The sequence below is a fragment of the Auxenochlorella protothecoides genome (genome assembly GCF_000733215.1).
Source record: "Auxenochlorella protothecoides strain 0710 unplaced genomic scaffold scaffold86, whole genome shotgun sequence".
Classification (NCBI taxonomy): domain Eukaryota; kingdom Viridiplantae; phylum Chlorophyta; class Trebouxiophyceae; order Chlorellales; family Chlorellaceae; genus Auxenochlorella; species Auxenochlorella protothecoides.
This window is the reverse complement of record NW_011934467.1, coordinates 20,976-41,072: the sequence shown is the minus strand read 5'-3', so window position 1 is coordinate 41,072 and position 20,097 is coordinate 20,976. Positions and strand designations below refer to the sequence as shown.

The 20,097-nt window shown below is 65.8% G+C and overlaps 5 protein-coding genes across 5 annotated transcripts in view; 2 read left to right on the top strand and 3 right to left on the bottom strand.

Annotated features, from left to right (window-relative positions):
- Positions 1-119: 119 nt before the first annotated feature.
- F751_6305 (hypothetical protein) lies at positions 120-957 on the bottom strand (the record flags this gene model as incomplete). Its single annotated transcript, XM_011403529.1, has 2 exons — positions 120-711; positions 812-957. The coding sequence occupies 2 exons, from the start codon at positions 955-957 to the stop codon at positions 120-122; spliced, it is 738 nt and encodes a 245-aa protein (XP_011401831.1).
- Positions 958-1,707: 750 nt separating this feature from the next.
- F751_6304 (Protein transport Sec1a) lies at positions 1,708-5,295 on the top strand (the record flags this gene model as incomplete). The annotated part of the gene is made up of 9 exons (XM_011403528.1): positions 1,708-1,831; positions 2,031-2,726; positions 3,015-3,145; positions 3,357-3,433; positions 3,609-3,789; positions 4,004-4,210; positions 4,422-4,503; positions 4,641-4,852; positions 5,062-5,295. The coding sequence occupies 9 exons, from the start codon at positions 1,708-1,710 to the stop codon at positions 5,293-5,295; spliced, it is 1,944 nt and encodes a 647-aa protein (XP_011401830.1).
- A 222-nt stretch (positions 5,296-5,517) lies between these two features.
- F751_6303 (Bifunctional dihydroflavonol 4-reductase/flavanone 4-reductase) lies at positions 5,518-7,010 on the bottom strand (the record flags this gene model as incomplete). The annotated part of the gene is made up of 4 exons (XM_011403527.1): positions 5,518-5,679; positions 5,953-6,069; positions 6,281-6,621; positions 6,842-7,010. 4 exons carry the CDS (start codon positions 7,008-7,010, stop codon positions 5,518-5,520), a joined length of 789 nt encoding a protein of 262 aa, XP_011401829.1.
- A 786-nt stretch (positions 7,011-7,796) lies between these two features.
- On the top strand, positions 7,797-19,307 carry F751_6302 (Structural maintenance of chromosomes flexible hinge domain-containing protein 1; the record flags this gene model as incomplete). The annotated part of the gene is made up of 31 exons (XM_011403526.1): positions 7,797-7,904; positions 8,069-8,260; positions 8,405-8,506; positions 8,625-8,756; positions 8,937-9,149; positions 9,363-9,518; positions 9,689-9,766; positions 9,892-10,041; positions 10,187-10,289; positions 10,405-10,526; positions 10,722-11,273; positions 11,516-11,677; positions 11,768-12,034; positions 12,171-12,279; positions 12,430-13,059; positions 13,202-13,946; positions 14,129-14,243; positions 14,406-14,541; positions 14,884-15,276; positions 15,340-15,419; positions 15,474-15,576; positions 15,852-15,979; positions 16,223-16,487; positions 16,641-16,794; positions 16,960-17,050; positions 17,184-17,337; positions 17,528-17,614; positions 17,785-18,094; positions 18,235-18,691; positions 18,838-18,964; positions 19,135-19,307. 31 exons carry the CDS (start codon positions 7,797-7,799, stop codon positions 19,305-19,307), a joined length of 6,594 nt encoding a protein of 2,197 aa, XP_011401828.1.
- Positions 19,308-19,719: 412 nt separating this feature from the next.
- Positions 19,720-20,097, bottom strand: part of F751_6301 (hypothetical protein) — a gene marked incomplete at both ends in the record, with an annotated part of 4,101 nt that continues 3,723 nt past the window's right edge. Inside the window, one exon of the mRNA XM_011403525.1 lies at positions 19,720-19,859. Within this exon, the coding sequence (XP_011401827.1) occupies positions 19,720-19,859 (140 nt within the window). The remainder of the gene's footprint in view (positions 19,860-20,097) is intronic.

The window sequence follows — 20,097 nt, the reverse complement described above, 5'->3', positions numbered from 1 at the left end:
GCATGGTGCAGTACTTGTCGATGATGTGGCAGCCTACACAACACGAGTATCCAGAGCAGGAAGCAAGCTGCACGCCCACACATGCAGTCCAGACACGAGGCGGTCATTACAACTCTCAGTCATTGCCGCTCGGCTTCGTCAGCGGTCGGCGGCGCCCTAGGGCGCAGGCACAGGTAGATGGCTGGGCCGAGCAGCGGCAGCGCGGCCAGCCCGGCGGCCCGCCCCTGGAATCCGCGCTGCGAGGCGTCCAGGCCCACCCAGAAGGGCGCCAGGAGGCAGAGCATGCTGAAGTCCACGGTGGTGACGTGGACGAAGCGCGACTCCCAGAACAGCTGGAAGAAGGCCACCCAGGCGTCCGACCCCGCCAGCGCGGCGGCCGCGATGCAGTACACCGCGCCGGCCAGCGTCGCAATGGGCAGCATGCGCGACTCCAGGATGCGGGGGCCCCGGCGCGGCTCTCGACTCGAACCCTCCCGCTCGGGCGTCCAGAGCGCCATGTAGGGCAGCAGCGCAAACACGCCCGCGGCAAACGAGAGGGTGCAGAAAGGCCAGGCGGGGACCCCGTTGCCACTGCGGGCGCTGGGGATGAGCAGCGCGGTGTAGATGAGGGGCCAGACCCCCATGGCGAGGAAGAGCTGTGTGAAGACAGCATTCACTGGGGTGGTGGTGGGGTCGCCCAGGCCCACCAGCTTCTGGATGAACACGGCATCCCTTGGATTGATGGGGGGGGAGGGGGAGGAGCGGGGTGGACCGGGCTGACCGGCAAGGATGGTGGAGCGCAGCGCGGGCCCCAGCGTCTACACTCGCCTACCTCAGGGGTGTCTGATTGGGGGCAACAAAAAAGGCATAGGCCAGGAGGGATGCCCATATCGTGAAGAGCCCGGCTGTGGCCAGTATGTTGGTCTGGGGGGGTGGGTTGGGGGACGCCACCCCCTCCTTTTGCTGCCCGGTAGCCATGCATGCCGACCATGATCGGGATTTCTGAGGGCGTAGCTTCGCACCGGCCATGCCTTGATGCATCCCGTTCACTAGGCTCTCGTGAGGGGCAAACCTTGCAAAGGCGCGGTGAATGCTGCGCCGGGCGATCGGTGCGAGCCGAGCAGACGCGACTGGTCGGGTCACTGACAGTCCATGCGTGGGGGAGGATATGCAGCCATTACTGGCAACAGCGATCATGATCAGTTGCCTGTGAGACCAGCAACCTCTTCTCTTTGCCAATTGCTTTTGTGCCTCGCATTGCAGGCACTGTAACTGTATCTCAAGGCCTGTGACCCAGAACTGTCGCATGCGCGCCCTGCACGGAACGTATGCCCCCTCCGTTGGATTGCATCGCCGTGCGATGGTCGGGCATTGGGATGCATTGGGGCAAGGGAGCTCGACACACATCCACCTCGACTTGGAAATTCAACATCTCTCAGAGCTATCGCCCTCTCCGGGCCTCGTTGACCACGTTGAGACTCTCGGCGATGGGACACAGCTGAAATAAGAGTCCACCCCTAAGCCCCTGCTTGGCGTACCGCGATCACCTCACACACCTTTAGAAATGTCGTCCGAAACGGTGCTCACGGGAGTGACCCGCTCTCGCCTCCTGGTAGGATTCCTGGCGCTCCGTCGGTGTACTGCCCTCCGCAACTTGAACAGAGGGCTGCGTGTCGGGGCACGCTGTAATCCTCCCTCCACTGCCTTCGAAATCTACCCCAGGACGAGATGCTGGGGTCCACCGGGAATGATGGCGTGAAGCGGTGGGCGGTGCTGCTCCTCGACCCGGTCACCACCCGAGTGTTCTCCTCCGCCGCGGGCATCGCTGACCTCCTGGACTACGGCGTGTCCCGTGAGTGCAGCTCTCTTGGGGTTGGTGCCCGTGTGCATGGCTCAGCTCGGTTCGGCATGGCACGCCCCTTGCCCCTGGTTGCGCCTGCAGGGTCAGGGTGCCTGTTGCACGCTCGTCCTCCGGCTGCACTCGGAGATGTCAATCCCCACGAGCGTCGAACCCCCTCCACCTCCCCAACGCCCTCCCTCACCGCCTGCAGTGGTGGACGACGTGCTGAAGCAGCGCGAGCCGCTGACCACGCTCAGCGGCGTCTACTTCGTGGCCCCCACGCCAGAGGCTGTGGCGCGGATCATCGAGGACTTTGGCACCTCGCGCAAGCCGCTGTACCGCGACGCCTACCTCTTTTTCTCCTCCCCCCTCCCTCCCGAGCTGCTCCAGCGACTGCGTGGCTGCCCAGGCCTGCTAGCCCGCCTGCGCACCATCAAGGAGGTGAACCTGGAGTACCTGGTGCTCAACCGCCGCACCTTCAGCACCGCTCAGGACGGCGCGTTGCGCACCTTCTTCGGTGCCGGCGCGGAGCTGGCCCCCGCCTACGCCTACGAGATCTCGGTGGCCGCCACGCGCCTGGCCTCGCTGTTCGCCAGCCTGAAGGAGATGCCAGCCATCCGCTTCCGCGCCGCCATCCCCCCCGGCGACGACTTCCCGCCGGGGCTGGAGATCCGGCTGCTGGTCGCTCAGCGCGTCGCGCTGGAGCTCCATGAGCGCCTACTCATCCTGCAGCACGCGGGACTGGTCCCTGAGGCCGACACCTGTGAGCTGGTAATCGCCGATCGCGGCGCTGACCCCGTGGCGCCCATCATCCACGAGTGGACCTACGAGGCCATGGCCCACGACCTGCTGGGACCGGACCTGGGCTCCAACAACGTCTTCTCCTATGAGGCGGAGACGCAAGGAGGTGGGGGGGGTGGGAGGGGGTGAGGTGATACCTCATGCTGCGGATATCAGGAGTTGTTGGGCTTTTGGGTTGAGACCTCGCAGGACGAAGTGAGGTGGAGGATCAGGGTGGGTACGCCTCCACGAGACATCCACATTGATGGACACTCATGCTCGATCCTCTGCACGGCAAACACAATTGCTTCGTGCGGGGAGTAGTGCAGGAAAGCGAGCTCCCGTTTGCCTGGTCCATGCCCCTCTGCAGCATCGTGCCTTCACCACCCGCTCGCCCTTCCTCAACTGCTTGCAGGAAAGACAGAACGCAAGGAGCATGTGCTGGATGACCGCGACGCCCTCTTCTCGGAGCTCAGGTTCACCCACTTTGCGGAGGCCACCACCCGCATCTCCCAGCTCCTGGACGAGTTTCGCCAGAAGAACAAGGTGCGCGATTTGTTCAGTCTGGGGTGAAATGGACCGAGGGACCCTCGGAGGCAGTGCTTGTGCATGTATGGGTGCTGAAGCCTCACCAGAGCAGAGCATGCATGCTGCAGGGACCCGTGCATACCAAGAGGTGAGGTCATGCACTGGATCGCATACGTTATAACACCAGCAACCTGCCCTCCCTCCCCACAACTCCCCCATCACACTGCAGGCCGCCAGCTTCAAGGGCGAGGGCGGCGCCGACTTGAAGAGCATGGGCCGCCTCGTGCGCGCCCTGCCGCAGTACAGGTACTACGCGTGTGGTGTCACTATGGGGTGTGTGTTGCTCTGGCGAGGACTCCCTGGGGAAGGTCCCAACTCTCCCCATTCTCCTTGCCTCCCCTGCTGTGGGCCACCCTGGGCCCCTGTACTGCCTCCCTTCCCTCACATCAAACCCTTTCTCTCACACGAACCTGCCACCCAGGGAGCAGCTGTCCAAACTGGGGGCGCATGTGGAGCTGGCCACGCGCCTCACTGCCAGCGTGGACGCCAGCCGCCTGACGGAGTTTGGAAAGCTGGAACAGGATCTGGTGTACGGCGACGCCACCTCCAAGGAGGTCATCGCCTTGCTGTCCCAGAGCGGCAGCATTCCCCCCGCCGAGAAGGTCGGTGGGGATTCTGAGAGGACACGAGGTGATCGTCTCCCCGCCAGGACCGACCTGGTGGGGGGGGACTCTGTGCGACATGCTACAGCGGTCGAGCACCAGGGCAGGGCCGGTCGGTGTCAGCTAGTTGCATCCCCCGTCGCCAACACCCATGCGCCCGCACAGCACCTCACGTGGCCCGTCCTCACCCCACTCCGATGTAACGCCAACACAGGTGCGCCTGCTCATGTGCTACTCCGCCACGCACCTCGAGAAGATGGACCCAGTGCGGGAGCAGCAGTGGCAGAAGGTGGCGGGCCTACGCCCCGCTGACCTGGCGGTGGTGACCAATCTGGAGTACCTGGGCGTGCCGGTGTACAAGCGCTCCAAGGGCATGGTGTCCCTCGGCTTCGGGCGCAAGCGCCACCGTGCCATTCGCAAGGTGTGCGATGGAGGGCATGTGGGTTGAGGTGCTCTACAGAGGCTCTGAAGCCGGATCCCTGGGGCTGGGAGGGGGAACTGTGAGGATGGGGAGCTGAGGATTTTGCTGCTAGCCTGAGCCATCACGGGAGGGTCCTGACGACAGGCTGACCGTCTCGGCGTGTCTCATAGCATGGAATCGACACCCTACTCCCCCGTCTCCATCCTTGCAGGACCGGGAGGGCAGCGAGGATGACCAGCAGTACGCGCTGTCCCGCTTCGTCCCCCTCCTCCACGAGCTGGTGGAGGATGCGGGTGAGAGAAAATGCGGGGTGTAGCTCACTCTACTGATGGAAGCAGGCTGCTTGGGAACAGCGGGACCTCGAATGTGCCCAGTCTGGCACTCCCATCCTCGCCCCCACCACCCCACTCCCTCCACCCCTGCCGCCCAGCCGCCAACCGCCTGTCGACCGACGAGTACCCCTGGGTGCAGCCCCCCAGCTCGCCCGGGTCGAGCCGCGCGCCCTCCTCGGCCGAGGCCACGCCCAAATCGATGATGGGCGGCGTCGCTTCGGCGCGCACGCTGCGCACGACGGGCAACTGGGCGCGCAGCAAGCCCTCCGGCAACCTGGACCGCACCGAAAGCGGCAACATGAGCGTCCAGGTGGGTGTTGGTAGTATCCCTTCTTTGTGGCGGGTTCGGGCAGTGGTACCTGACACGACTGTGCGGCGTGTGCATGCTGAACTCGCGAGCTGGAGTGACATCATCTCGAGCTCAAGGGCATGCAATACTCTGCTCTGGCGGCAGTTGGTCAACCCTCTGAGCCTCGTGCTCCATCTCGCTGAACACGCCCCATCGCTCCCCCAACACAGAGCGGGATTGGCGGCGGCCCCAACCGCCGCATCTTCGTCTTCGTGGTGGGCGGCACCACCTACTCGGAGGTGCGGGCGGTGCACCGCCTGTCCAAGAAGCTGAACCGTGACGTTTTTCTGGGCAGCACCGGTATCGAGACGCCGGTGCAATTCCTGGACGACCTGGCCTCGCTGGCGAATCCCACACCCCAGGCTGCGCTCGAGATCGAGACCCCCCTGCGCCAGCAGTACTAATCGATGGGGAGGCTCAGGAGGAAGGGCTTCGAGGGAACTTTCATCTGACTTTTACAGACATTCATTGCTTGATGACAAAGGGAAGGGGCCATCTCTGGGCACCAATGTAATGGAGCCGATAGAGGAAGAGCGGGTCGATGACGGGGCATACGCGGGTTGTGTGCACCCACCCAACGGCCGGGGCTGCCAGAGGTCCCCAGAAAGCACTGCGAAGACCATCCCTCATAGCCCAAAGGCGAGGAGCGTGCGGGCCATGTCCACGAGGGTCTCCTCCACCGGCACGCTGTGCACGCTGAGCAACTCGGCTGCCGCGCTGGCGTCCACGCCAAACTCAGGCGGCTCGCCGTCCTCCCCGTCCTTGATTGGCAGGTGCGGGAAGTGCTCCTGTGGAGGGCTTGGAGAGAAGGGAGGGTTGGGGGACGGTCGCGCTTGGCGCTGAGATCAGCTGACACGCCTGCACGCATCGTCTCGCACCCTGAGGATGGCGGAGATCTGGCGCCCGGTGGTCGCCTGGCGGGCCGCGACGATGAAGCGGCGCCCGCCCGCGCGCGGCACCTCGGCCGCGCGGACGTGGGCCCGGGCCACCGCCCGGACGTCCGCAAAGGTGAAGGTTCCGGGGGCGGAGGCGCCGTGCAGCCAGCCCTGGAGCGCCCCCACGGAGGTGCCGCGTGCGTGGGGCGACAGGACAGGCCCCAGAATGAACTCGGGGAGGATTGTGACAAGGTCGATGCCGTGCTGCTTTGCCTGCTCCCAGGCCAGCTCCTCTGCTTTTGTCTGTTTACATTCATTGTTGTTTGAGGATGAGAGAGGGGGGAGATGGGCTCTAGAGATGCTGACAGCCATCCACACCCCCCATCTTCCCTGCACCCTGGTTTTGATTGGCAGTGCTCCTCCCTCGTCCACATGAAAACCCTCAAGAACTTCAGTCAGCCAGCTGGACCCCATCTCCCTTTCCCCTACACACCCACGTATTCTGTTGCCTCACCTTCCCCACCCAGTAGGCCTGGCCGCCCTCCACGGTGGAGGTCGTGTTCCAGTCGGCCTCCGTGTAGCGACGCCCATCCTTGGGCGGGGCAGGGTGCATGCCCTTCACCGCAGCGCAGGAGCTGGTGAGGACCACCCGGCGCACCGCACCCTTGCCCTGGGCGGCGACAGCCGCGAAGAGGGAGGCGGTGCCGCGCAGTGCCGGCTCCACCAGGGCCGCCTGCGGGTCGTCGGCCTCGATGAAAAAGGGTGAGGCGACGTGGAAGACCACCTCCGCCCCAGCCACGGCCTGGTGGAAGGCCTGCTCTGCCAGTAGGTCTGCCTCAACAATCTCCAGGCTTCCTATGTGTGGGCTGTGTGAAGGGGTTGAAGGGGCGGAGACCCACGCAGGAGGAACATGGTGGGGGTGCAGTGCGGGGCGATGCTTCAATCAGATTGTAGAAGTCCAGGGCCCTTCAAAGTGGTCTTGTAGCTCAGTAGGCTCCGTCTTGACCGCAGCAATGAGAGGTACAGAGAGCCCTTGAGGCAATGCTGGAATTTATCCCAACTCAAGAAGTCGCACCTGGGAGTGCCTGGGCCAGCAGCTTGAGGGGTTGCAGGCGAGAGACATCCGTGCCAGGTCGGACTGTGGTGCGCACCTGGTAACCCTTTTCCAGTAGCTGTTTCACCAGCTCTCCGGCCACAAACCCGGTGCCTCCGGTCACCAAAGCGAGGTGCCCTGCTTGAGACATGGTCACCCGGGCGCCCCGGGCTCGAGAGATGAGGGGTGAAGAAAACCTCAGCCTGTTGCAGGGACTGATCGATCTGACTGATATCCTATGACCCAAGAAGACACCTTGCATTATGTTAATTCGTCCATCTGTTGGATACCGCTTGTCGGCGCGGTCCATCTGCTCGCACAGATCACTTGTCCCATGTTGCGGAGGTGGCCGAGCTGGTGTCGGCATGTCTCAGCACCCGCAGCATGGATGCACGCAAACACCCCAAGCTGTCCGGGGACCTGAACAGAGAGCTAACTCCAGCAAGTGCAAAAGTGAGAATAATAGGCCGACAGAACTCCAAAACTTCCCACTTCCAACGGCTAGCTGGGCGATGGCGTGTTGCTCTCGTCCCAAGTGATCCTTCCGTCCGAAGTGGCCACCAGTGCCCGAGGCTCGGGTTGAAATGATAGAATCTAGCAGCATACAGATAGTTCATGGCACATTACCAGCGCTTGAAGTGCTTCTTCCAGCTCCAGCCTTGCCAGAACTCGTGGCAAGAGTCTCTCAGCATTTCAGGCTAGGCAATCAGGTGTTATTCCGGCTACTTTGAGGAGCACGTTCGAGGATGATTGGGGGAGACAGTAATTTATACTCTCTTGCTACACGCCGAGGATACTTACTGCACAACAGCAATCTTTCCTGCTTCACCCCTGCAAAAACCTTGCAATGCAGGAGTTCCATCTGACAGACTTCACCCGACCGCTGGAATCCGACGTTGACTTGCGGGCTGTGCCAGCTGACACGATCCTGCACGTGATGGGCCACTCTGGGGCCCTGGCCGCACCAGGTCAGGAGACCGTGAGCTTTCAGCCCCACCCCAAGACCCTCACCATGGCTGGGGATTACGAGTACTTTGCCGCGCAGGTGAGTGGAGTGGCTCTGGATGCAGGCGTACTTACTTTCTTTTCCATGCTCATTGACGCTCAGACCCAGCAACTCTGACACAGTGCATCAAGGGGTTGCTGTAATGCTGGCCCAATGTGGAGTCCTCTGTCGTCCACAGCTCTCCCACCTCCCACCACGCACAGGGCAAGCACCCCTTTGTGTATGCCTTGGCAGAGTTCGTGGACAACTCCCTGAGGGCCACGTCCAGAGCCTCGGAGCCGAGGAACATCACCATCTCCTTTGTGCTGAACAGCTCCTCTCTGAGCAGCGCCAAGGGTCTGGTGTGCATCCAGGACACAGGCTGCGGCATGACCAAGCGCGATCTCAATGACTGGGTGCGCAGGCGATCGAATGGGTTACTTCACATGATAATGCAATGTTTTGCATCGTCAATGCGCAAGGTGAAGCGGGGCTACTTAACAAAGGATCATGCACACAGCCGCAGTCCCTTGCCCCAACGCCTTCTTCCCCAAGTGCAGGCTGTGATGAACTACTCGATGGAGGAGCGGGGCCAGCTGAGCCAGCCTTCCATCAGCGCATCCCCAACCAAGTATCTGAACAGCAACATCTCCTACTTTGGAGTGAGTTGGATGCAAATGGATTGGGTTTGGTTGTCTTGTATTATGCCTTGAAGGGTGGCATTCCCGCTCTTGTGACTAAAACTCATAGCGTCTTGGCCTCTCTAAACAAAACCAACAGGTGGGCTCGAAGAACGCAGCGTTCTTCATCGGCTCCAGTGTCAAGATGGTCACGCGGCGCGTGGGCGAGCCCTACGTCCACGAGCTCCAGCTCAGCGCGGGGGAGCTGGAGCAGCGCTACCGACTGGGCCAGGTGCTTTTGATGATGCCAACTGGACCGCTGGGAATGAAGCCCATGTGCATCCCTTGGCGGGGGGCCAGCGCAGGTGTTTTTGGCGATGCTGGCCTATTCGAGCATCTGGCAGCCGCAAAGAGTTTTGCCTACTAGGAACCAAGTCCTCAGCTCCCTCTCATTCACCCATCTGCTCACCAGGCCGTGTACGAGACGGTGATGATCCACCGCAGGCCTGGCGATGCCCTGACCCAGGCGCCATGGGAACAGGCCTTCCCCATCACCCAGCAGTGGGTGGGTGAGGAGGCGACAGGCTCCGAGGCCAGCGGCTTCACGCGCGTCCTGCTGGGCGGCCTGAAGCCGGAGGTCCTGCACCAGATGCTGGAGGAGGGCGCCGACTCGCGCATATGCAGGGTGGGCTTGAAGATGAGAGGGGGAAGGGAGCAGTGGTCTGGCATGGACATGTGTGGGGAGGAGAAGTGGAGGCGCACGGAGCGGGTCTCAGGGGTTCCCCCACATGCTGTGCCTCTGGTGTGAGGAAGCAGAGGTCAAGCTTGACCATCTCCATGGGTTCCATCACTCGTTGATCTCTCCTGCATCCCACCTTCCATCAACAACACGGCGCAGGAGCTGGCACACCTCTACCACTTCTACATACATGGAGAGGGCGGCAACCGGGGACCAGGTTCCTCTGGCCGACCCTCCCCCGCCCCAGCCTGTCCCACCATCAGTATCCAGTGTATAATAGGGGACCGCATCCTCTGGCATCGGAGTCTTCACGAGGTGTGTGTGGTCGAGTGGTCGAAAAGGACTCAGCGAGGGAGGCGGGTGCATGTTTGTTACAACGCCATGGTCTACGCTATTTGCACAGATGCGCCATGCAAGTGGTGCCACAACTCCTAGAGCAACTTACCAACCTGTCCCTTTCCTCTCAACACCAAATCACATGCTAGGTTGACGACGATCTGGAGAGTAGGATGCTGCGCGGTCAGCAGGCAGAGCTGGGTTTCAGTCTCCACGTCCCAGATAGGGTGGGTGAGCTGAATACGGAGCAGGTGCATCATCACGAGCGAGGGTGCAGGGGGGGGGTCCAGCACCTTCATCCTTCCACAGACGAGTTGGAGACCCCATTGAGTCACCTCTCCCAACCCTCCAGGGCATTGTCTGGGGCGTGCTGTACTACTTCCCCTTCCAGGATGGGGCAGAGACCGTCCCGCTGGAGGGCCCCTCCGCTGGCCCCCGCCCGGATGCTGGGCCAGGCATGACGCAGCAGTACGGCGTCAATCCCTCGCAGGCTCCCACCCAGGTGAGGTTTGAACATGGATATGGGCTGTGGTGGTCTGTGACAAGGCAGCACATGGCTGGACGAGGGCATGGTCGGATTCGAGGTGTATCTTCCACATCCTGCCCAGAGTCTCTCCCTGGTCCACCCCCACCTCGCCGTGTCACAGTCCCTGGCGCCCATGGCTGCGGCGGGTTCCTTGGCGTTGCAGGCTGACCTGGAAGTGGGGGCGTCTGACGATGACACCGACGGTGAACTGGAGGGGGGGAGGGGTTTGGATACCGTGCTTGGGGGGCCCAACTGGACGCAAGGAAACGCATGCACCATGGCTTGATGCAGGCCTTCCCTGCATCAGCCCCCCCTCCCTCTGCTGAAACAAACCCTCAGGCCCCTGGATGGCGCCCCCCATCTTTGAGGTCTTCTGGCAGGGCCGGCTGATCCCGGGGGCGAAAGTGGACACGCTGCCCTTTCTCGAGGCGCTGCGCACGAAACGCAACGCAGCCGCCAAGGTGGCTTGGGGGTTGTGGGTGTGGGCCAGAAGGCATGCCGCCACTCAGCTGCTCCCGCGGCTGGACCCTGGCGTGATATGTTGTGTTCCGCTCTTCAAGACTGATGTGTATATCTGGCGTACACTGCCCGGCACAGACCGCCTCCGTTTCGAGTCCCCAATTTCCCACAACTCCGGTCCTCCCACAACCCAACAGGACGTCCTGCCCGACCAGGCCTTCCTCCGGCTACGCGGCTCCCTCTTCCTGGGCCCCGCCTTCCAGGTCACCCGCAACAAGCTCCTCCTGCGCGACGACCTGCGCGCCCTGCTGCTCCGGGCCGTGCCCGGGGACCGTTCCCTGGGCCGGCGGGCGCGCGAGTGGCTGGCCGCCTGCCACGCGCGCCTGGACAAGGTGCTGCGCTTCCTGGACCCCGCAGACACCAGGCTGCAGGCCCACATGCGCGAGGAGCTGGGCGAGGCCTGCACCGCCTTCCTCCGCGTGGACGACGGCGGTGGGCGCAGCCTCCGCGCCGGCGACGTCGTGCGCCTGGACACCCGCCCCGCCCACCTCGGCCGGCTGGCCTGCTTCACCGTGCCCGCCCCCGGCGCCGCGCCCGGCTGCCACGCGGGAGGGAGGGCCCACGTGGAGCTGCTGCCGGCGGACGTCTTTGGCGCGGGCTGCCTGCGCGGATTTCCTTTGAGACGTCTGCGCTGGGAGACGGTGCCGGAGGGGGAGCAGGTGGAGCACGCGCAGCGAGAGCTGGGCAAGGTCAGTCGAGAGCGCTTGTTTCATGGGGGTTTGGGTGAGGGGACAGAGATCTGAACCAACAATAGAAACCTGGCTCAGGTTGCCACTGCGATGCTGGGGTACGGGGCACGGATTCGCTCCCAAGTGCTGTGTGGTGGTGTAGCCTGGTGGTCCAGGTATGGGAGCGGCGACCTTTCTGTTGCAGTGACTCATGAGGCCCAGGCCCCCGGCCCCACCGATGCCTCCACAAACCATGTCCCCAGGTCCCTGCCTGCCTGAGGCTGGAACCGCTGAAACTGGCGGCGAGAGGGGGCCTGCGCTGCGTGGCGGGGGACACACTGCCCGACACCCAGGTCCTGGTGGTGTCAGGGTCCGGCCAGCGACTCACGCGCGTGCTCCTGGGCGGCAGCCGCCAGACGCTGAAGGTCACGCAGACGCTCTGGAGGCTGGCGAAGTCCGCCACGCCCGCCCAGGCCCCCGCCTCGCCCCCGCCCCTCGGCCCTGCCCAGCGCGAGGCGGGCGGCATGCGCTGGCGGCGCCGGCGTGGGGCCGGGCCTCTTCAAGAGGCCGACGAGAATCGGCCGCCGGTCGTCAACGAGGCGGAGGTCGCCGAGGTCGTCGCCGTGCCCGCCACCCAGGACCGGGAGCTGGTGCTGCAGGTTGAAAACCACAGCCCCGTGAAGGACGCCTACTACTTCTCGCGCCTGGCCAACGGGCTGACCTTGGCGGGGCAGTACGTGCTGGAGTACACCGTCTCGCCCTGCGCCCCGGGGGGCCCACAGGTGTGCGGTGACTTGGGATCGGTCGTGGCGAGGTTTGCATCTGCGGCAAGTGGGATCTGTGTCCTGCGCCCCATGCATCATTCCCCACGCTGCACACCGCCTGCCTCACAGTGCCACCCGCACTCCCCCCACACAGGGACCCCCCGTCCTGCAGATCCATGTGGCTGTCAGCCCAGGGGCCCCCACGCAGCTGTGTCTGGGGGGCGAGGGAGTGGCTGCTGCGGCCCTGCGTCCCCTCACCTTTGGTGAGCTGCAGGGTCTTCTCAGGCTCGCGATGCCTGAGCTACTGCACCTCCACGCGCCGCCCGGACTCCAGGGCAGCAATGCAGCTGGGGGCACCCGTTCCCTCGCATCCTAACGCGATCCTCTCCCTGACCACCCCCCAAACTTCACAGGAGAGGCGCTGCCACCCATCACCGTCCTGCTGGCCGACCAGCACGGCAACACGCTGGCACCTGGCCCCGGGGACGATCACGCCCTGCCCCAGCCGGCGCTGCGACTCCTGGCGGGGGACGGGGAGGCAGAGCTGCCGGTGGAGCTGGAGTCGAGCTGCAGCAGGGACCAGGCCCCCCTGCGCATCGTCGACCTGGTGGCCGTGCCACGGCAGTCGGGCCTGCTGGAGGCCCAGGCGCCCGGCAGCCCCGACGCGCCCGTGCAGGGCGGCCAGGGCGCCGGCGCCTTGCTGCGCACGCTGGATGGCGTGCTGGAGGTCTGTGTGGCGAGTGGAGGAGCGCCGGGCCTGACCGCCAGGCTCCCCCTGCGCCTGCGCAGCGGCCCTCCCATCACCCTGAGCCTGCTGCCGCCCCACCCTTGGGAGGGGCTGGGCGAGGGCGCGGGGCTGGAGGTGACCGCGGGGGCGACCCTGCCCGGCTTTGAGGTCCAGGCCTGGGACGCCTGGGGCAACCGGTCGCCCGCGCTGCCCGGCCTGGAAGCCGCGGTGAGGCTGGCGGGGCCCTGCTGCAGCGATGCGCCGGCGGCGGCAGCCGTCTTCCCACTGGATGACGACGGCGCGGCGACCATCGCAGGTTTGATGCGGGATTTCGGGGAGAATCGAGGGGGACGCAAATGGCAGGGTGCATATCGGGCTCGCGTTACCACAGAGTGACGTCCGTACACCCGCAGAAACAGGTCTGTCGACGAGAATCACACTTCCAACTCCCAATGCAGACGTGGCGCTGACCTGTGCGCCGGGCACGGCCGGCCAGGCTCAGGAGCTGGAGCTGCGGCTGGAGGCCTCGGCCGCCACCCCCACCCTAGAGGCCGCCCTGGTACGCTGCCGGGCGGGTCACGATGCCGAGGCGCCGGCCCTGGGCTGCCCCGTGGTCGTGCACCACAGCCTCGCCCCGGCCTCGCTGGCTCTGGAGCTCCATGGCGAAGCATTACAGCGGCGGCCCGATCCGCGCGGCACCGGCCCCGACCTCCTGCTGCTGCCGGGCCTGCCCGCCGGCTCCTCCCTCCCCGGCCTGCGCCTGGCGCTGCTGGACGGCGGCGGCGGGCGGGTGGAGCGGTCGGTGGCGGGACGTGTAACCGTGTCCTGGCACCGCGGCAGCAAGCGCCTGGCCTGGAAAGGGGAGGCGGTGCGCCTGCCCACTCTGCCTGTGCCGGAGACTGCCACAGCTCTGGGCGAAGCGAGTGTCCTCGACGCGGCTGGCGATCTGAACGCCGCCGGCGCCCAGGACGCGACGACGGCTTCGACGGAGTGGGTGCGCTTTGCGTCCGACGACGGCACGCTGCTCCTGGAGGTGGGGTTGTTCCTGGGGGTGGTGCCGGGGCCGCCCAAGGCCTGGGCCCTGAGCCTGGTGGAGGGCGAGGCGGGCGAGGCGTCCCAGGAGGGTGGAGAGGGCGTCGGCGCGGTGCGCTGTGGCCAGCCTTTCGCCCTGGAGATCGAGGCTCTGGACGCCCACAACAACCGGTGAGTGGGGTTGGTTGGGGGGGAGGCCAGCATGTTTGTGGGGCCCCAGCACTGTGAAAAGAGGCGGATGCTTCTGCTGGGACGTCAAGAGATGGCCTGGAGGTGGCCCGCCCATCGACCGCCGGCGCGCCCGACCCCAGGCTCCCCAATCCATCCTCCTCCGCCGTTCCCAAAACCACCAGGTGTGCGAGGGGGGAGGGCGCGCCGCTGCCCACCCCCGTGCTGGAGCCGGAGGCTGAGGGGCACCTGGGCTTTGACCCCGCGTCCTGGGAGTGTGGCTGGATGACTGCCACCCAGGTGGAAATATGAGCGTGAGGGGGGTGGGTTGGGACTCTTTCAAGCTCGTCAGGCAAGGGGGATTGTGGGCAGACCCTAGTTTCGGGCTCCAGGCATGCCAAATACAGTGGTCCCCCAAGGCACACACCCACTCTTAATTCCCCTCTCCACCATCCTCGACAGGGAGTGGCTCCGGTGTACTCGGTCAAGATGTCGCTGCTGGGCGCACCGGGGACGGTGCGCCTGACCGTTCGGTCCGGCGAGGAGGGTGCCGGCGCCGACATGGCGCCTGATTCCCTCACCCTCCAGCTCGCAGCAGGTGGGTCTAATTATGTTTTGTGGGGGGCTGGGAAGAAGGCTGGGGGATGGTTGATTGCAGTTCACAAGCATTCCAAGCGATGTCTGCGTGGTGGGCGGTAGGACAGGGCTAGGGGCTCAAGCAGCACGCCCAGTGTGCTGTACGGCGGTGCTCGGGCTGGTCAATGCAGAAGCCCTGGTGGATTGCAGATTGTGGAGGAATAAACCCTGTGGGGAGCTGCCCATCCTCACGTCTCCTGCCAGCTCGATGCCCCTGTCCTCATCCCTCCCCAAACGAACAGCAGTCTGCCTCCCAGCGCCTGACCCACACCCTAACCCTCATCCCTCACCACCACACCTCCAGGCCCACCAGCTCGACTGGTATTCTCTACGCCAGGCCCCCTCCACTGCGGCCTGGCCGCTGTCTTGCCCAGTCTGCGCGTCTCGGTGGCCGACCGCGCCGGTAACCCCGCGGTCTGGACCTCAGGCGCCACCCTGGACGTGTCCCTAGCCGGCAGCGCGCTGGCCTCCGACGGCGGCGGCCGCGCGGCCTCGGTCTCGGCGCGGGGCGGGAACAAGGCCCGCGCAAAGGCCGGCGCGGCCGCCTTTGCCGAGGTGGCGCTGCGCGCCGACGTGCCGGGGAGCTACACGCTGCGCGCGGTTTCCTCCTCGCGCCGCGTGGCGCTGGAGGACGCCACGCTGGAGCTGGTCATGCGCCCGAGGAACCTGGTTGCCAGCCTGGAGGTCGCGGCTGTCGGTGGGGAGACCGTTTCGACCACGGGCGCCGCGCCGCCGCGCGTTGCCTGGGGGGCTGCGGCAGTTGCCGTCGCGGTGCGGGTGACCACCGAGGACGGCGAGCCGCTGCCCGCCGCCGCCGCCGCTGCGGGGCTGTGCCTGCGCGTGAGTGGCCCGGGCGCCGCCCGCCCGCAGCGCGTGGGGCCGTGCGCGGACCAGGCGGATCCTGGACTCATGGCCTTCCTGCTGGAGGGCCTGGTGGCCGCGGGAGAGTGGACGCTGGCGGCCGAGTACGTCGAGACGCGGCCTGAGTTGCTTGACGGTGAGTCGGATTTGTGGGTGTGGGTGTGGTTTGGGGGGAGATGTGGGACTGCAATGGGCAATTCCGGCACTCCTCCTGCCAGCGGCTCAGACGAAGCACAGCACGGATGCAGCTGACAGGTCTCCTGGATGACAGCAAGCACACTGGGAGGGACATCGGCATGGGCGCATGCATGTAATCGCGACAATCCTGGACCCAGGCACGCATAGCCTCGCCTGCCGCACTTTCCACAATCACCATCCCCCCCCTCCCCAAACATAAATCACCGCTCCCAGGCCTGTCGCGGGAGGCCAGCGAGCTGCGCAGCCCCTCCTGCTGCCTCCTGGTTGACCCCGGGGCCCTTGCCGGCCTGGACGTGGAGGCCGCCAGCCTGCCAGACCTGCTCACCGCCACCAACGGGACCGTGAGTGGGCTGGTGGCTGGAGGGTTTGCGGTACGGTTAGGGACCGGGGAAAACGCGGTGACGGGCCCAAGCAGGGGTGAGCAGGGCGCAGGGATGGGAGGGCATATACAAGGAGGCGGAGGTTGTGAGGCAGGGCTGGATGACGCTGCAGATTGCAGTGATCCACTGGGTGCCCTTGTACACATCAGCCATCATCGCCGCTCTTCCCTGACCTCCCCAAACCCACCTCCCCGCTCCACACAGTCCACCCGACAGCGGATGCTGCTACGCAGCGCTGCAGTCCAGCTGCTGGACGAGGCGGGGAATTCAGTGCCGACCGCCGGCGTCCCTGTGCGCTTTGCACTGCGCTGGGGTGCCGACGGGAGGGGCGGTGACGCGGGGGAACCACCGGAGGGCGCGGCCCTGCCCAGCCTCACCTCGTCGCTGGGGGCCCTGGGAGCCTGCGAGACCGAGACCGACGCGGCTGGGCGAGCGGCGCTGGGTGACCTGAGCATCGAGGAGGGGTCAGGTGTGGGAGCGTGGGGAGCCAGATGCGTCAAATGCTTGTGATACGGGAGAGACTCCTGGGTGTGTTGATGGGGGGAAGCCGAGGAGTAGGAGCATCCAAGGGTTTGTTCCCCGGGTGGCCTCATCCCGTGCCTACTCCTCCACCCCGGAACAGGGTCTGGCGGCGGGGGCGCCGCCGCTCTCGCCCTGGAGCTGGTGGCGCAGGCCCAGGGCCTAGAGCTGCCCCCGGGGTCGGATGGGGACCCACCCTCCGACCAGTGGGTGACGGCCTGGTCCATCCCCCTCCTCTTCACCGACCACGCTGCCAAGTGGGTGCACGGTGCTTGAGGCTGTCCTTGTGGGGTGCCTGCTCCTGTGTGTGGCTGATGTGCACCGAGGTCTGGAACATGTCGACCTCGCGGCCGGTGACATTGGTAGCCCCGGCAAGACCATCATCGCCAGCATCACCCTGCCCCCTCCCTCCATACACGCAGGGCCAGTGCGCTCGCCGAGCTGAATGCCAGGCGGGAGGCAGTGCTGGAGAGGCAGGACGCCCACCGCCGCAAGCTGGATGCTGCACGAGAGGTCAGAGGGGTTGAGGTTGTCAGAAAGCAAGGCTATCGGGGTACTCTTCATACAATCAACACGGCGCACAACCTAGCAAGGGCTCAAGACCGCCACGCACCACAAACTCCCCTCGACTACCCCTCAAAAGCAGGCCGCCAGAGCCCGCCAGGGCCTGCTGGAGGAGGCAGAGGCGGTGCTGGCGCAGCGGCAGGAGACGCTGCAGGGCCTGGCCCTGGACAGCCTGGCGGCCGGGGAGGCGGCCCTGGAGGCTGCTCGACAGGCGCATGCCGAGAACCAAGCTGCAGGTGGGACCTGGCGTGGTCGGGGGCTGGGTAGCACCTGCTACCGACTTGCTGTTTGGCGAGTCAGTTTGCCTGCGCTGCTGGAAGGAGTGTCGAACATCACGACAGCCAGCCTGCCTCGAGCTGTAGATGCAGTCACTCTTGATTCAGCCAGGGGAACTCAGCGTCCAACCCCCCCCTTCTATCCCCCCAGTGTTGTCGGGGTCGCAGCCCAGACAGGCTCGCTTCGGCCCTGCCAAGCAACCCATGGCGGCGTCCATTCGGCGCCTGCTTGCCTCAGGTGCGATGATGCCGTCGCTGGGGTGTATGGGATTGAATCGAGATGATGGCTCCTCGAACCCACACCCTGGCCCAGCCCTGCTGCCCTGCACTCTGCCCCCTCGCCCACAACTGGGGTGCTGCGCAGAAATACGCGATAAACCTCGCCCCCACCCCCCTCCCTCTCCTCAGGCGACCCCGGCCTGGTGGGCGTGGTGGCCGAGGCTGCCACCATCGAGCACGCGCCCCTGGCGCGCATCGCCTCCGCCCAGTTTCGCTCGCTGCTGGACGTGGTGGTGGTCACCGACATGGCGGCCCGCGCGCGGCTGGTCGCCGCGCTGGCGGACACGCCCGCCGTGCCAGACATGCTGGCCCAGTCGCACACCGCGCAGTACAGGCACGTGGGTGAAGACCTGCTCATTCTGTTGTTGCCATTGACCGAGTGGGGGAGGGTGATGTGGAGCGTGGTGCAGATGGGTGCCCAGGCAGCCGAGGCCTGGTGGTGGGGTGGCTCACCACCCAGACCTTCCTTCACACCCTGTACCTGGGACACCCAGCAATACATTCCTCCTTGTTCCTGCAAGCCCTCTTTGGTCCCACCCTGCATCCCTCCCTCCCCCTCGTACCCCCCTCCATTCACAGGGGTCCCACCCAGGGTGATATTCCCGGCTTCCACGCGGCAGGCGAGCTGGCGCGGGCGCTGGTCGCCTCGGCGTCGGCTGGCACAGACCCCCCCCTGCCCGTGCCGCTGCCGCACACCAAGGCCGCAGCGCGGGGCGCCCCCGCCGAGGCCGGCATCATCCCCGTCTGGCCTCCCGGCTGCCTGGGCTACCTGTTCAACCTGGTGCGCCCCTGCACGCCGGGCACGCGCGCCGCTCTCCTGCATGGCCTCTTCGGCCCGGCGCTGGTGTTCGAGAGCCTTGAGAGCGCGGCGGCGTACCGCGAGCTCGTGGTCCGGCGCCTGCGGGGCGGGGTGTCGGACATCGTGACTCTGGACTGCCGCCGCATCACGGGGCGGGGGATCGTGTCGGGGTCGGGGTTCAACGTGCCCCCCCTGGAGCGGGCGGAGTGGAGGTTTGGCAGCCTGGGCGGCGGACAGGTCGGTTGGGGTGTTTCCGAGGATTCACGGACTAGGCTTGCGTCCTGCCTGGAGCAAGCAGGGCAGAGCTGAGGGGCACACTCGCCTGCGCATGCCTCACGCTCGCCACCAAGGCTGCTTGCCGATCTTCCCGCTCCACACCACAGGAGGCGCAGGCGGCGGTCGCCGTGGCCGCCGGCCGAGTGGCGGCGCTGGAGCGGTGGCTGACCGCCAGGCAGGAGCTCCAGCGCGCCCGGGACGCGTTTGAGGAGGGTCGGGGCGCGCTGCGTGCCGGTGAGCAGTCTGGAAGGGCGAGATGGGATGCGTCGGAAGCCACGTCGCCGAGGCGCCAGGCCGGGATGGGGCCCGGTGGGTGCTGGCGGCATTGATTCACGAAGAGCATCTGAGGCTTTGCCCCACCCCGATCCCTCGTTTATAAATCCCCCAACCCCAACATTGTGCAGCCGAGGACGAGTACGCAGCTGCCCAAGAGCCCCTGGCGGCCGAGCTCGACCAGCTGGGGACGCAGCTGGGGACGGTAGAGATCGCCACGCAGCCCAGGGGGACCCGGCGTGATGCCGGGGAGCGCGTCGAGGAGACCGCCGCCGCGGCACGCCCACGCAAGCGGCGGCGCTGAGCACCGTGCTCGCCTGTGCTGGGAGCGCATGCTGCACCCCAGCTGTCGGCGGGCGGCATTTTTGCTGCAAGGCTGGTCTGGCACCGTTGCGAGGTCAACAACTTACCCCTGAGGACACCAAGCGGTTGCTCTGCTCAACCGCTGATGCGAACCTCGGCCGCGAAGCTGATTCGCCCCCTTCCCACGAGGCGCAAGCTATACGACGTGTGATGCCGTGCTTGCCCCTTCCGGCCCCGAGTCCACGCAAAGGGTCTCAGCCACTCAAATCCTCGCCATTCCCATTCACCGTGAAGACTTGGTTGCAAACATTGAATAGCACAAAGCATCCGAGGCAAGGCTCGGCTGAGTGGAGAGGGGCCCTTGTGGTAGGCCACGGGTGTGCGGAGATTTGGTGACGCCGGATCCGAGCCCCTCACTCGCTCCTCCCCGACTTGTCGCCCCGCCGCCCGAAGAAGGTGCGGTTTCCCAGCGCCACGGGCGTGGCCAGCGACTTGCGCACCCGCGGCAGCGATGCGAGCAGCACCAGCAGCACCAGCGCCCACACCACGAAGCCTGGGTGAGTGGGGTGGGGGGAGGTGAGTGCACGAGTGGGGAGGAATGTTTCTGGCTGGGTACGGGGGAGGGGCGCCAGAGAGCGATGGCAGGATGGCGGTGACAGCAGGCTGGTGTGCGGACTTCTTTCAGCAGATGGGCTTCCGCTCGGGATGGAGGGGAGGGCGGGGCAGGGCCGGTGACCTGCCGCCCCGACCCCCTTTCCCCCTTGCTACCCCCCCCCCCCCCCGAAAAAAAC